The sequence below is a fragment of the Vanacampus margaritifer genome, chromosome 15 (assembly GCF_051991255.1).
Source record: "Vanacampus margaritifer isolate UIUO_Vmar chromosome 15, RoL_Vmar_1.0, whole genome shotgun sequence".
NCBI lineage: Eukaryota > Metazoa > Chordata > Actinopteri > Syngnathiformes > Syngnathidae > Vanacampus > Vanacampus margaritifer.
The window spans coordinates 21,759,288-21,774,534 of record NC_135446.1 but is presented as its reverse complement, the minus strand read 5'-3'; the positions used below and the strand labels follow the sequence as shown (position 1 = coordinate 21,774,534).

Below are 15,247 nucleotides of genomic sequence, written 5' to 3'. Positions count from 1 at the left end.
TTTCACAATAAATATTTTCAATGAACCGTTCAATGAATCAGGCGTAGGATTTTTATTTTGCCAAATAGACTCAGCCTTGGCTTTAAAAAAAAAAAAAATCCATATCGGTCGGGCCCTAGCGTATAGCACTCATACATTCATATGCCATAATTCTACAACTTTACAAATACTTACGCAGTGGTGCCTTGAGATACGAGCAACTCAACTCGCAACCTTTTCGAAGATATGAGCCATCAAAGAGGCTTCAAGAACATCGTCACCACTCGCAGCTCAAGTATTTTGTCAAACTAAACCCCGGAGAATTACACGAGAACAACCGCATCGCTTAGCCTTGAATTCAACTAGCTTAATGCTAATGCTAACACATAATGGAGAACACCGTTAAAACCACCACATATCTTGGCCTTGCATCAACTAGCTAAATGCTAATGCTAACACATGACGGAGAACACGATAGCCTTTAAGTAAACGTTAAAGCAGGTAATACAACGGAACTCACAGGCATATTTTCTTAATCTTCTGCCAAGAACAACAAATATGGCTGCTGTGGAGTCTCGTCTGTCTGCGTGTATATCGGCATGTGCGCCCTCTGGTGGCCAAGGCATGCACGCCAGAAGTGTCCATTGACATCTAATTGCGTCGTTATTCTGTGTTTTTATAAAGTACAATATTCTAGTTTTTTTGCGGCTGGAATCGAGTGTTTTGAGTTACAAGCGCGGTCACGGAACAAAAGTCAACTCAAGGCGCCACTGCAATAAATATCCAAAGACGTGGAGGTTTTGGTTTGTCAGGCCAAGATGAAGGAGGAAATGGGGAGAAAGACTGGATGGGTTCACTCGTTTGGGTCAATAGGCTGTAAGATATTCATTTCGGATTTATCAAGCAAAAAAAAAAAATAAGAAATTGTGGCAACACATTAGCGTGACTCGATATGTGACCGGATCCAAGTTTGCTCCAACGTACAGAACGAGAAAAGCACGTGCGACGGAAAGCGGGCCTCACCCTGGGTTTGAAAGCGATCAACTTGAGGATCATCTCCACAGTGAAGAGTCCAGTGAAGAGCATGTTGAGGATGTTCATGGCGTCGTTGAAGTTCTTGGTTTGGCCGTGATGCTGCCAAGCGCACACACGCGCGCGCACACACGCGACATGAATTAGTGCACAGAAAAGAGGATCCCGTGCGTGTGCGTGTGCGTGTCTCACCTGCATGGCCAGACAGATTGTGTTGAGAAGGATCAGCGTGAACATCAGGTACTCAAAGTAGGTGGAGTTGACCACATACCACACCTTGTACTGGTACGGGTTCTTGGGGATGTAGCGGCGCAGTGGGCGGGCCTTCAGGGCATACTCAACACACTGACGCTGCGATCAATACAGCCAAAATAGGAAAGTAGTAGACCGGGGCTCAGCGGCCGTATCATCGTGTGTGCGTGTGAAACCGGAAACGGCGGCTGACCTGGTTCTTGTCCAGCTCGCAGTTCTTATACTCCTGCTCGCCTTGCTCCTGGAAGGTGACGATGACGAAACCCACAAAGATGTTCATCATGAAGAAGGCGATGATGATGATGTAGATGATGAAGAAGATGGAGATGACCACGCGGTAGTTGTAGATGGGACCCACGTCCTCGGTGTGGGAGTCGATGGCGCGGTACAGGAGCCTGCGGGGAGTGCCGGTGATGAGGCCAGACGGACAACAAAGCGGCGCGCCGTGTATTGTGGGCATGCGGACACACACCCCGGCCAGCCCTCAAAGGTGGACACGGCAAACAGAGCCATCATGCCTTGCAGCACGTCGTCAAAGTTAAACTCGCTGTTCTCCCAAAGTCGCGGGGCTCGCTCGGGCTTGGACACGTCGCCGTCCTTGTACTTGATGTAGGAGCCTCTGGCGGGAAACACACGCACACGCATTTACAGCATCCCGCCGCCACGGATGCAATCGGCCAACATGGCCGCAGCTGACCTGCACTCGGCCTTCGTCTGCTTGGAGTTGTCCGTGCAGAAGAAGAACTTGCCCTGGAGACCCACAAGACGTCGGCGTTAACGGCGAGAAAATGCGTCTGCGGCTTTCGCCGTCCGTCCGGCGCGCTACCTTGAAGAGCTGCACGCCGATGCAGGCGAACATGAACTGCAGCAAGGTGGTGACGATGACGATGTTGCCGATGGTCCTGATGGCCACGAACACGCACTGCACCACGTGCTGTGGGGGGGGCGGCAAACGTCAGCACGCGTCGTCTCGGGAAGCCGCGTGAGCTCGTTCGTGCAAAACGCACGCAATTCCGTACACAGCAAGAAATACAGTGAAGAGCAAACATAGCCTTGCAGAATCCTTGCCGTCCTTTCATTGATTGATTTGGAATTTCTGGTGGAGGTTTGGATGAGGTGCTGACCTTTAGGCCTTTGGCTCTGTTGATGGCCCGCAGAGGTCGCAGCACTCGCAGAACTCGCAGGATCTTCACCACGTTGATGGCGCTGGACCTGCAATGAAAACGCGTTTAGCCAAAAACAACACAAATTGGGACATGAATCTTCTCCGTTTGCTTGGAGAAGGTGAAAACCCACAAATCCTTACAGAGGGTTTTTTTTTTACGCGTTCACTTTGACAGCTTTGCAAAAAACATGTTCTCGGAAATATATCATCGTTTCAGGTCCATATTTCTGTTTAGCAGCAATAAGGAGTCCAAGTATCCAAAGCCTCCAACTTTCAATTCATATTCAATGAATATCTCATTTGTCCTTTTCAAGGTCCGATTAAACCGATCTAAAGGTTACCAAAATATGCACCAATCTTCTAAACAATTGCAGATTTGCAATCCTTGATGAATTCCCTTCCCAAAAAACACTATGAAGATGTTTAGCCGCTCGTTTCTGAAATAGAAGGAAAGGCCGGCACGCCCCTTTTTGCAGAAAATGGCACATTTTGGCGGGCCGCAGGGCCCGAACCCTTGCTCCAACGGACCTACGATTTCAGATTTAGTGTTACGCCATCACCGTCAACAAGTACAGCAAGTTTCGTTCAAATCCAAATCAAAATGCTTGGCTAAACTAGAACGGAATGACCCGAAATCAAATATAAATAATGGCATATATTTAACAATAAAGTTTGTTAAACTACTGAAATGAAGCAGACCTTTTTAGCTTTGTAGCCTTTTGCAATTTGAAAATGACATTCTACTACAACGTCGACTTGAATTTGATTAATTGTCAGTCCTTCTATTATAAAATAATAACATCACAAAGAAGACACCAAGAAAGACGTTTCTATGAATCCTACTGGGGCAGTTTATGAGACTGTTAATTGTGTTCTCGGACTCTTTGAGCACCGCAGCAACAAGTCCGTGTGTCACACAATTAATCAATGACGCACACACATCTATTTAATCATACAACAACTATAAACAACAGATCAAGACAAACAAGGGCAAGCAAAAGTGTGACGTACGGAAAGTGTCAGTTCAAAGGTTGTGCCCAAAACAAAAGCTCAGAAAGTCAAAACGAAATGAATACGTTGACATTTTGATGTGTTTTTTTTTTTTTTAACATAAATGTGTGAGGAAAAAAATGTTTGACCTTTCACTATTAAAAGTGCTAAAAAATCTGAAGACATTTTTCTTCACACATGCATAAGCAAAATGCCAGCGCATCATTCCAAGGGGGTCGTCCGGAAAGGAGTGTGCGTGACGCGTTCGAACGGGAAGTCGGAAGGTGATTAAAGGTAGCCAATGCGGCGTGGGACGAGGCCGCCCGCGCCTCACAGTCAAAGTAGCCGGCAGAAGGTAGAAGGAGAAGGTCAAAGCCGCGCTCGCTGCTGTGGGGGGGAGGGAAGGGGTCGGGAAGGGGAAGCGGCTGGCCGATGCCAGGAAGTGCTCCCGAAATGCGCGCTTTGCGCCATCACGTGGAATTGCCGGCAATATTTCCTTGACTTGATGAAAGATCTTCATCTATTTGATGACATGTCGTGTGCACATTTGCCGAGCAGCGGCAAGAAATTCTTGCAATTTGCGCTTCCGACAGGACCGACGTTGACTGTGAGCGGCCAGCGACATCCCACACGCTTATTATTACCTTTAACAAGGGCCAAAACAACAAAAAACACTCCAGTGTTAACATTCGGCTGCCATTTCTATTGCCCAGGAGAGTTGTTGGTTTTTTTTTCCTTCAATTTTGACCGTTGACTGAATTTAATAATGATAATTAACTTGGGATCAAAACAATTGCCACTTCAAAAGGACATTTAATGGTAGAGTTTTGCAAGAATGATAATAAATACATGTAACGTTTTTTTTTTGTGGCAAATTTTCTGCTCCGGCTAATCTCTCCCGAACGATAGAAATACGAGGTCAAGGGGGTGACAGTTTGACACAGTTAAGGTGTTCGGGGGTCAGCAGATTAACGAGCACTTACGTCGAGAAGTCTAGTCTATTAAAGAGTTTGAAAGAGAGAGTGCAGCATATTATAGTAAACATGAGAAATCTCACAGCATTCCAATGAGTTATTAGCTGTAAGAAGCAAAACATCTTTATTAATAACAGACAGCATGTGGCGAGGGGGGAGGGGGGGGGGTGTAAAGTTGTTGGAGAGAAGAGTGAGGTCGTGTGAAGGAAGGGCCAATTTAGCCAGCAAAACATTTGCCTGCTTAGCGACTTGACAAGTCGATTTGTGTCGCCGTGGGGCCGACTAAACGGCCCGTGAAGGCGTTGACGACGCGGTGACGCCGATTCAGTGCGGGACGATGGTTGGCGAGGGTGTCAGGCCGTCCATTTTTCACCACAAAAAAAACAGGATTTGCAGCCTTGAACAATGGAATGCGGCACTCACTGTATCCCGGACGAGATGAGGGAAACGCTGACCACCACCAGGTCCAGAATGTTGAAATAGTTCCTGCAGAAAGAGCCTTTATGGAGGAAGGCTCCGTAAGCCGTCATCTGTAGTGGAGAGGACAAACTGAAAGACAAGCTAGCAAGTGCAAATGCAGCCAATTAGATTTGGCCTATCTTTCAAAAAATAAAATAAAAATGAGCTTTTTAAAGTGGTGCAACGGATCATCTTTGCTCTGTGGTCGGGTCGGATCGGGCCCCCTCGGTTCAGACCGTGCGCCATCCGCAGATTGGATGGTGGAAAAAAACGAAAGCAACATGATCAGTCCATGCGCTAAAATGGCAGCACAGGAAGTCGAAACCCTCGTGGATGTCGCACGTTTGGGAGCATTTGAGCAACTTGGGTGAAATGAAGTCCTCAAATGAATGATACGACCACGGTTCGAATGGGATGGATTTCCAACCGTGGCTTTTAGGATCCATTGCACCGCGACCCTTTTAGATGAATGTCCAAGCAAAATGCATATTTGACGTCTATCGTCGTTAATGGCAATGAATGAGTTTAAGATGAACATGTACGTGAAAGAAACTTACGGATGTTTGGGTCTAGACAGAACATCAGTCAAAACAAGTGCCTCAAACAATTCCGATTAAGGAAGTCACTCTAGACGGGACTTTTTTGTTGTTGTAATTCTAGACAATATTGGCCAAATAGGATCAATATTACGACACAATTAGAAATCCGCACGACCAATCAGATGAAAGGGGAAGTCTTGCCACAAGAACCCGTTGAAGTCTGTTTTTGCACGTCAGGCTTTTTTTCCTCTCCTGAACACATTTGTACTTTTGTGCTGTAGACTTTGTAAGTGAGTAAAGTAGACTATGTCTCTCGGCTGTCCTGGGAACGCCTTGGGGTCCCGTCGGATGAGCTGGCTGAAGTGGCTGGGGAGAGGGAAGTCTGGGCTTCCCTGCTAAAGCTGCTGCCCCCGCGACCCGACCCCGGATAAGCGGAAGAAGACGGACGGCCGGACTTTGTAAGTGTATAAAAAGAAGAAGCGGCGCTCCATCTCGGCTCTTTTGCTCGCAAGAGAAGTCACGCCCACCCACGGAACACACATTTAAAATGTCGAAGAGAGCAAACATGGAGTCTCGATACCTTGAGAATGATCTCAATGGTGAAAAGCCCGGTGAAGACGTGGTCCGCATAACCCAGGATCTGCAATACAAGCCGCGAGGGTCATTGTTTTCATGCCAAACCAATGGAAACAACATGATCACACATCAGGCATCAAAGCGCGGTGAAAACCCAATTAAATACAGTAGAAAACAAAACAAACGCAGTCTGGAAATAACAAGACAAGGATCGGAGAGTCAAAATGGATTTGACGCCGAGCCAAAAATGAAAAACAGCTGTTGCAAGGAGGCATCGGGAGAAGCGACTGCTGATTTTTTCCACAGCTAACCGTGAGTATATTGTATTTACGAGGAGAGCACATGTTTGAGTTGATTTAGCAACACGGCGCTAAAAAAGAAAGAAATAGAAGCAATAAAGCTTAACAGGCCTTTTACAAGTGCAGTAGTCAGCGGGAACGAGTCGTCGCAATTTTTTTAGCACTGACTGGGAAAAACATTTGTTTTTTGTGGCGAACCTCATTTCTGAAGGAGTCGTTCTTGACCGGGTCCTCCGCCGCCAGACTGATGCTGCTGAGCAGGATGAAGAAGAGGATCAGGTTGGTGAAGATGTTGTGGTTGACGATTTGATGGCACAGAACCCGGAATCTGAAATGAGGGCGAAGCGACAGCAAGCGTTTGAACACGCGTTCCGTCACGGATGAGGAAAAGCCGCGTGAGGATGATGCGTTACTTGTTGGTGTGGCTGAAGACGAAGAAGGCGCGCGCCTTGGGCATGGGAACCGCCTTCTCCTTAAGCTGGACGTCGGAGAGCGGCCGCGGCCTCGGGCCCACTGGCACATCGGGTTCCTCGTCGTCTTCATTGCCTGGCAAAAACATAGATGAGAGTCAAGAGGAGAACCATTTTGCCAAAATTCCCTTTCACGTGCGTGCTACCGATGTAATCGTTTGCAGGGTACGGATTCTTCTCTTCACTTTCATCGCCACAGTAATCGTCCATGTTGATCTGCACAAGACAACAGACTTCACTGTAATTTAATCCTGCACTCAACAAACACTCCATTTATACATTAACTCTTTGACTGCCAGACGTTTTCAGAAACGGGACGTCGCCAGTGCCAGCCGATTTAAGCATTTTGACTGATCTTTCAAGGTCCACAGAAAATGTTGTGTTTGGACTATGGAAACACACATACTACCAAATGAAAGATTGGACTCTCAGCTTTCATCAGAAAAAACAAAAAAGTTTGTTTCTACCTTATTCCGTTCTTCAGTAATCAACAATAGAAAATGGTTACTTTCACCCAAATGCTCTGTTTTGAAACAAAAAACGGAGAAAAAGAGCTTTTTGTGAAACGATGTTATTTCATGCACTCTAGTGAATTGTACACTTCTTTTTGTCCATGAATGATGCCACAAACACCTAAATAGTGCTTTACTTCTGTAAAACGCTTTCACCAACAATGAAAAAGTGTTTTTAGATTGCAAAATACGTTTATTTCCATTCAACAGTCTAACAATTTGACAAAACAATTTCGCAAACTATTTACAAATGTGTGCAACTGTGGTACTACTTACAATTATGTGGATGTTTCAAATACAGTTTTTCTTTTTGTAACACTTGTGTGCAGACGTTACACTTTCTTGACGGCCTTTTTTTCCGGGGAATAGCAAGTAGCAGACTGTACCCACTCCTCCGATGAATATGCATTGGACTCGGGGCACTCTTCGTCGTCCGATTGAACGTCCGCCTGAGCGTGCTCGGTTGTGCTCCGCGTTTTCCGGTGTTAGCATCGCTAGCCGGTGAACCTTTATGACGTCGTCATAGCCGCCGCGTCAACGGTTGCAACTTCAGCGTTAACCTCGGAGTCACCATCATCATCATCGATGATGATCATCGTCGTCATCAATGTGCTCTTTAGCGTTGGTCGATGCTTTTCGTCTTTGAAAAAAACTGCTCGAGCGTGAGCTGCTTGCAACCGGTCGCCATGTTCTCTTCCCTTCCCCAGCCATTGTCCCCTCTAGCTCCGCCTCACGTCTTCTACTGACGTCTACCCAATCTTGTCAAAAGAGAGCCATTGCTGCCATCTAGGGGCCAAAAATAGTCATTAGGCTAACTAGATCTGCTTGAAACTTTCCCCACAGCTGGCCAAGGCTTTCCTCCACCCGTTCCAAAAAAAAAATTGGATGACGTCTTTTAACGTCATTGGCAGCCCTCCGTAGGTATTTACTTGACGTCTTTTAACGTCCATGGCAGTCAAAGAGTTAAAAAATATGACTACTACTATTAAAAACAAAACTTATATGAATAATTTTTGATGAAATAAAAACTAACAAACATGCGCTGAAAACGAATTAAAATGAAACCTGAAAAACCTGAAATGATTCTAAGCCACAATGTAAAACCGTGCGTACCTTTGTGGCAGTGTTGCTCTCGCCATCCGAAGTGATGGACTTCAGCTCAATCTTCTCCCTCTTCTCGTCCAGTGGCGGCTTCTCGCTGTTGTGCCTCTTGTCAGGAGTGCCCAACCTGGAGAGAAAAAAAAGGACCCCAACATTTAAGCACTTCTTCTTCTCTGCTCTCTCCTAACGCTTGGCGAGTACACCCGATGCCAATTCTACCTGGCCAGTTTCTTCCTCTCTTTCTCCTCCTCTTCCTCTTTCTGGGCAGACGTTAGGCTCTCTGCGTCGGCGAGATTGTCCACAGCGATGGCCAAGAAGACGTTCAGGAGGATATCTGGTCAGGAGGTGACGTTAAGGATGTTGCTGATCCGTCACATCATCAATCCTGGCGGACGTGACCTTTAAAGTCACTTCCCCTTTGGCTGAAGGACGAGCGCGCTGAATTTGGATGAGCTGTGAGCATTCTTATGTAAAAAGTGCAGACTTGCTTCCAAATCAATGTGGATATTGAGTTGGTGTAAAACAATTTATAAACATTACAATTCATTTTCCCCATAAGGAAACACGACGGGCGCATTTTTCATTTTGCCGGCAGGATACAGTTTCCGCAGATGAAGAGGATGATGAAGTAGATGCAGACCAGCATGCCGGGGAAGGACGGGCCGCCGTACGCCATGATCCCGTCGTACATCACCGAGTTCCAGTCTTCACCGGTTAAGATCTGATGAAAAAGCGTCACCGTCAAAAGCGGTGGCGTTGCAACATTCCCTGGGGGCCCCCAAGCAAGAAGGGATTGGGGGCCCCGGAGGACATTCATAGTATACACATTGTGCCTCATTTTAAAACGGCACATCTGGATCTTCAATAAACAATCACCATTAAGTGAGCCAGAAAACTGAAAAATAAAATGACTAATCGAAAATATATATATATTTTTTTTTTTAAACAGCCATTGTCGGTTTTTGTTTTTATGTAAAAAAATTAATAATTGAATACCTTACCATGGTCCTTAAAAAAAAAAAAAAGTTAATAAAACCTTTACCATGTAGTTGGTCGTTAAAAAAACAACACACCTCACTATACACGTTGTTTTTTAGACATTGTCATTCATTTAAAAATAAATAAAAGCCTTACCATACATATTCATTTTTTAAAATAAAAGTCTCAATATGCATACATTTTTATAAAATGTATTTATTTTTATAACAAAATCTTTAGTATACATGATTTTATTTTATTTTTTACATTTTAAATTGCTTTACATGGTAACTTTTTAAAAGAAATAATAAAAGCATTACTATAATGGTTAACAATTTATTTATTTTTTAAATATAATGCTTAATTTAAATACATTTAAAAAATGTATTATTTTAAATAAATGCTTTACTATACAAGGTCACGTTTTTAAAAATGCTTTACTACATGTGGCCATTAAAAAAAAAAAGCCATAAAAAAGCCTTAAATGGTTGTTTTGTTTTTTTAAACATCCTGGTATACATTGTCATTTAAAAAAATAAATAATGATAGCTTAAATATACATTGTCTTTTTTTGACAGAGAGAAAAAAAGCCTTACTATACATAGTTGTTATTTTTGAATAAATAAATAAACAAATAAATAAATGCCTTTATACGTGGTCGTTTTTAAAATGTATTTATTTAGTAACATTTTACTAAAATATATATATTTTTTTACTTCTTACTATTCATCGTTGCTTAAAAAAAAGGTCGTTTTTTTTTGTTTTGTCGTTTTTAAAAAATAAATAAAAGCTTTACTACTTTTCACGATTTTTTGTATTTGATATGCGGCGTGTGTCAAATGTGTTGGCCCTCTGGGGGCCCCTGCTGGCTAAGGGGCCCCGAGCAATTGGCCTCTGGTTAAAAGGAATCTCAAGTGAAACCAGTTTGGATACCTGGAAGACAGTGAGCAGCGACTGGGGGAAGTTGTCGAAGGTGCTGCGCCGGGTCTCCTCGAAGTTGAACTTTCCGCCAAAGAGTTGCATGCCCAGCAGGGAGAAGATGATGATGAAGAGGAAGAGCAGGAGCAGCAGGGAGGCGATGGAGCGCACGGAATTCAGTAAGGAGGCCACCAAGTTGGACAGCGAGTTCCAGTATCTGGACGCAACGAAGACAAAAGGACATTAAGTCAATTGCGCGTTGCAAAGCTGTCATTAAAAAAAATAAATAATGATTCTAATGAGACCTGGTTATTTTGAAGATTCGCAGCAAGCGCACACAACGCAGCACGGAGATGCCGAGAGGCGACATGATCTTGGTTTCCACCAGGATGGTCTCCAGAATGCCGCCGCAGACGACAAAGCTGTCGAAACGGTTGAAGAGCGAGACGAAGTACGCCTGAGGAGCGGAAAAGCCGATGTCTATGATAGATCCGTCTTCATCTCCACTAAATGTTCACTCGTGACGTCGTACCTGAAGGCCCAGGCTGTACATCTTCAAGAGCATCTCGCCAGTGAAGAGTGCCAGTAACACCTTGTTGGCGATGTCTGAGGAGCGGGAAATTCAAAGAAAAAGTTGCTTTAAAAAAAATTAATAATAATTCCAACTGAAATGATTCTTTTAGGCCAGCGGTTCTTAAACGGGGTTGGATCGAACCCCAGTGGTTCGGTGGAGGTCACGACCAAGGTCATTTTAGTTCACGAAAAAACTAAAATTCAAAAAACTATTTTGTTAACAAAATAAAATAAAAACAAAAATGCTTATTTTTTATGTTTACAAAACTAAATAAAATGAACTATAATTCTAGCGAAAATGTCCTTGGTTTTAGTCTTTGGTCATTCATTTAATGCATGAGCCTTTGGGGATGATTTTATTAAAATGATTCTTGACTCATTGAGTCGTTTTCAGCAGTAAAAAGTTAACATTTTGGAAAACTACATTATAATATTCTTTTTTTGTACACAAAGCTTGAGAATGACTGTTTTAGGCTAAGCCATATTTTGATTATTGAGAGCCGCCGCACTTCCTACCTTGCACGTCCGTCAACCACTGCGGCTGCTGGTGATGTTCCGAGGCGATGGTCAGAGTGTTGAGGAAAACCAGGAAGATGACCAGCCAATAGAAAAGCTGCGATTTGACGGCCGCCCGACACTTGCGCCTGCACAGCCGGTTCCACCTGCGAGAGTAGCGACTGAAGAGGAGCAAAAGACAGAAAAGAGAGAAAAGGCGGAAAGGAGGAACGAGGTCCAAGTCAGTGGGCGTGTCGATGACGCGGCCATCTTGCCCGCCGTCGTTTGGGAGCAGAAAAACGATCGCCCTTCGCACAACCAAGACACGACTACAGGTTGACATTTCAAGTTCTTTTGTTTTCTGCACTTGGAGGGAAGTAAGTGGCTCATGTCATTGTCCAAACGATTTATTTGACTCTGCAGACAATTGAACATCAACGACTATTTGTGGTGATTCAATGCCTTTAATGGCATCCAAAATCAAATGAAAACATTTAATGCTCTATTTGTTTTAATTGAACTATGTTTATTATTTGTTGTTCTACTATTTTGTCCCACTCGTGTAAGTAAATGAGGTGCCAACTAATCACCGCATCAAACAAAACAAAGCAATTATTTGCTAACACTGGCAACCAGCATCACGTATTATTATTATTATTATTATTGTGCTTTCTTCCCACCCATTATTTGTGGTGTTTGACCTTCTTCGCCGGGTTCTGAGGCGTCTTTTTAAAACACGCAAAGTGGAAGAAGACATTCTTGCGTGGGTTTGCGAGCTGCGACTTGCGGGACCCGAGTCCACAAGACCGCACAAGGCCCGCATGCGCTCACATCACGATGCCGCGTTTTTACCACCACATTGTATTCATAAGGATTTTAAGAATCATCTTTATTTGTCAAAAATGCACGCACGCACGCACACACATCGTCGGGAGCAGGTGAGCGGAGCGGAGACAATGGCAAACAACATGTACTAACCTGAACTTGGATTTGGAGATCCTATTTCTGGAACACAAAGAACAGAATGGATTATACACACAGACGCACAAACGCACATAAAGACACAACATGGAGGGCGATTTGAGCTCCCGTCGGTGGGACGGATTGCGCTCGTTTCATTTGGGTCAAATCACCCTGTGAGAACATGTAAAAAAAAGTGGCAAGCACTCAATGACATCATGCCAAGAAATGTTTGGAATAATGTCTTGGGCAAATGAGATAAGATTGATTGTTTGCCACCGCAACATCCACATGAACAGAAGACTGAGGACGAAGAGAAAGAAGAGAGACAGAACCCAGATGCGGGACGGAGGACCAAAACGGCCAAAATCGAAAAGAATTGAATGAATACATACGTAAATAAGCAAAAGGGAAAATAAAAAATGGATATAAAAAATATCATTCTAAAATTAAATACAAAAAAATATACATTGAAATAAAAACAATTATATATATATATATATATATAAATAAATAAAAGAAATATTGAATACAAGACACAAGACACGCTTAGGACCGCCCCCTTATTTACTTAATATATATATATATATATATTATATACTCTCGCATTTATTTATTTCATGCTGCAGACGCTCTGTCAGGACGAAATGTTATTCAAATGAGGGGGCGGTCCTAAGCGTGTCTTGTATTCAATATTACTTTTATTTATTTATTTATGGATATATATATTGTTGTTTTTATTTCCATTTCTTTTTTGTATTTAATTTTTTTATTATATTTTTCATATCAGTTTTTATTTTCACTTGTATTCATGTATTTATTATCTATTTAATTTTGGCCGTTTTGGTCCTCCATAATACGGTACAGATACGGTCCAAATGAATAGTTCGATTGCATTCATTTGGAATGGAGCAAAGTCCAAAGTATCAGGTGATACCAATCCCTTCTCCCTACGCATCCGTCGAGATGAAGCGATCAGCGGGGGTCAGAGTTGGCCCAAGTTTTGTCTCCATGGCGACCAGAAGATAAATACTCAAAGCCTCGCCTCCGTGATAGTGCCGCCCGGCGCCAACGTCACACGCGATCTTACAATAGCAAACTTAAAGGTGATCTATTTAAGTTGATTCTATTATTTGCATAGTCGATGAATGCTGGAATACTTTACTCGTGTCGTCGCTACAGCAATTGAAGTTTCTGGCACAGTTTATGACATCATTTGTTTTTGGTTGTTGTCATTTTTGGCTCCGACAAAAAGCCACAAACAGCCAAACAAAGACAAAGTAACAGATGGACAGCGAGAGGAGAATGAATAAACAACAGCGTGCCGTGGATTCCACTCTCCGTCCGTCCGCTCAGAGAGTGCGTGCTTCTGACTCTGCGCTGGCATTGTCGCGTGGCGTGGGCGTGGCGTGGGCGTGGCGTGGGCGTGGCCGGCGCGGGCCAGCCGGGGTGGAAGCAAGAAAGCGCCGGTTGGGATCTTGTCGTAAATGAACGAGGAGCAAGTGAGGAGCACTTGAGCGTCCAAACAAAAGACAGGCGATCAGAACCAGTGCAAGAAAGGATCTTCGACTACGTGATGAGATGATTGACACCCTGCTAGTTGACGCTTTGGCACGCCAGGAATGAGAAACGCTTTGAGCCACAATCATGTGATGGGCTCCTTTTGAAAAGTTTGCTGGCTCATTATTACAGTCAAGGAAAGATCCCGGGTCCGGTCTGGGAAGGGGCAGAGCACTTACGCTAGTCGGGTACAGCAGGTCTCGCCCTCTACGTCGCCTCCGGGCACGTTGTCTGTGTTGACCGATTCGTTCTCGCTGGCCGGCATGCTCACTGCGGGAAGTCAAGAAACAAAATAAACGTGCAACAATATTGATATCAATTACAGGTGAAACATTTAACTAGGGCTGGAATAATCAATATCAAATTGATTTTCCTTTTTGAGCCCGATATTGATTCATAAAACCATGAATCGATTATTTTAATATCACTTTTTCCTATAAATTCAGACGAAAATGGAATTTTCTTCCCGTTTTCTTGAAATTGACTGTTTACACCAATTTAAGTATTTTCTTGCATTCATGAAATACTTGACTTATTGCACTTTTAGACAATTCAGAATCTTTTTAAGTTATACTGACAATTATTGAATTATGAAAATATTTTTGTGTAACACATAAGTCATCACAACACATTACTTTCATTAATAAACGATATAATTAAACCAGATGCTGCCTCCGCAAAATTTAATTCAGAATTGAATGTTTGTGGAGTTCTTATCATGTATATATTTAAGAATAATTGATGTTTATGGTTAATCGATATCAGATTGAATTGAAGTGAATCAAATAGAATCGGGAAAAGTCTAAATCGAATCCAACTGAATCAAAATAAAATCAATTGAGTAAATTTGAATCGATACCCAGCCCAACATTTAATTGTTTTTACAAAACTTTGTCTTCATTTGCGTAACTTAATAACCGAGAGAGAGAAAAAAATGGGCAAAAATCAACGCATTGTATTTATTTATTTTTTTGCTGATTTTTGGGGGGTGGAATTTTTTAACGTTATTATCTTTTTCTTATATAGTGTAATGTGCTAATGTGTAAAAAAAAATATATATATCTGCCAATATTTGTCGATTTCAAAAGAGCTAAAATTGAGCGATCGGTTGTGCCCTAGTGGACATATTAAAAAAAAAAAGTTTTTTATATATATATTTGATACTTTCTAAGTGGTTTCAGTAAGGTTTTGTAGCTCGACTAAGCAAAAACAAATATTGTAATCCGACCAAACCTTTTGCAAAGACACTCTTCAATATGCTTCCCCAAGTAAATCAAAGTATTCCCAAGTTGCACAACATGTGCCTAAAGTAATCGCACCTTACAACGTTGACATACTCGCGGTATTTACCAGCGCGGCGCAACATCTAATAGGCTTGGATTTCTAAGCCGGCCAGAAGCCTCTTTTGTTATTTC

At 43.0% G+C, this 15,247-nt stretch overlaps 1 protein-coding gene across 11 annotated transcripts in view; it reads right to left on the bottom strand.

The window, feature by feature from the left end:
• cacna1c (calcium channel, voltage-dependent, L type, alpha 1C subunit) overlaps nt 1-15,247 on the bottom strand; it is a 116,837-nt gene that overhangs the window by 21,024 nt on the left and 80,566 nt on the right. For 10 of the 11 annotated variants that reach the window (XM_077544262.1, XM_077544252.1, XM_077544254.1 and 7 more), the window contains exons 11-31: nt 14,012-14,102; nt 12,291-12,317; nt 11,334-11,494; nt 10,777-10,850; nt 10,550-10,701; nt 10,260-10,461; nt 8,949-9,069; nt 8,568-8,682; nt 8,361-8,475; nt 6,882-6,951; nt 6,679-6,811; nt 6,464-6,593; nt 5,971-6,030; nt 4,816-4,922; nt 2,388-2,475; nt 2,090-2,197; nt 1,961-2,013; nt 1,736-1,882; nt 1,457-1,658; nt 1,204-1,362; nt 1,003-1,113 (exon numbers count right to left, since the gene is read on the bottom strand). In XM_077544262.1, coding sequence (XP_077400388.1) covers nt 1,003-1,113; nt 1,204-1,362; nt 1,457-1,658; nt 1,736-1,882; nt 1,961-2,013; nt 2,090-2,197; nt 2,388-2,475; nt 4,816-4,922; nt 5,971-6,030; nt 6,464-6,593; nt 6,679-6,811; nt 6,882-6,951; nt 8,361-8,475; nt 8,568-8,682; nt 8,949-9,069; nt 10,260-10,461; nt 10,550-10,701; nt 10,777-10,850; nt 11,334-11,494; nt 12,291-12,317; nt 14,012-14,102 — 2,426 coding nt within the window. The remainder of the gene's footprint in view (nt 1-1,002; nt 1,114-1,203; nt 1,363-1,456; nt 1,659-1,735; nt 1,883-1,960; nt 2,014-2,089; nt 2,198-2,387; nt 2,476-4,815; nt 4,923-5,970; nt 6,031-6,463; nt 6,594-6,678; nt 6,812-6,881; nt 6,952-8,360; nt 8,476-8,567; nt 8,683-8,948; nt 9,070-10,259; nt 10,462-10,549; nt 10,702-10,776; nt 10,851-11,333; nt 11,495-12,290; nt 12,318-14,011; nt 14,103-15,247) is intronic. The other variant, XM_077544255.1, reaches the window with a different exon arrangement.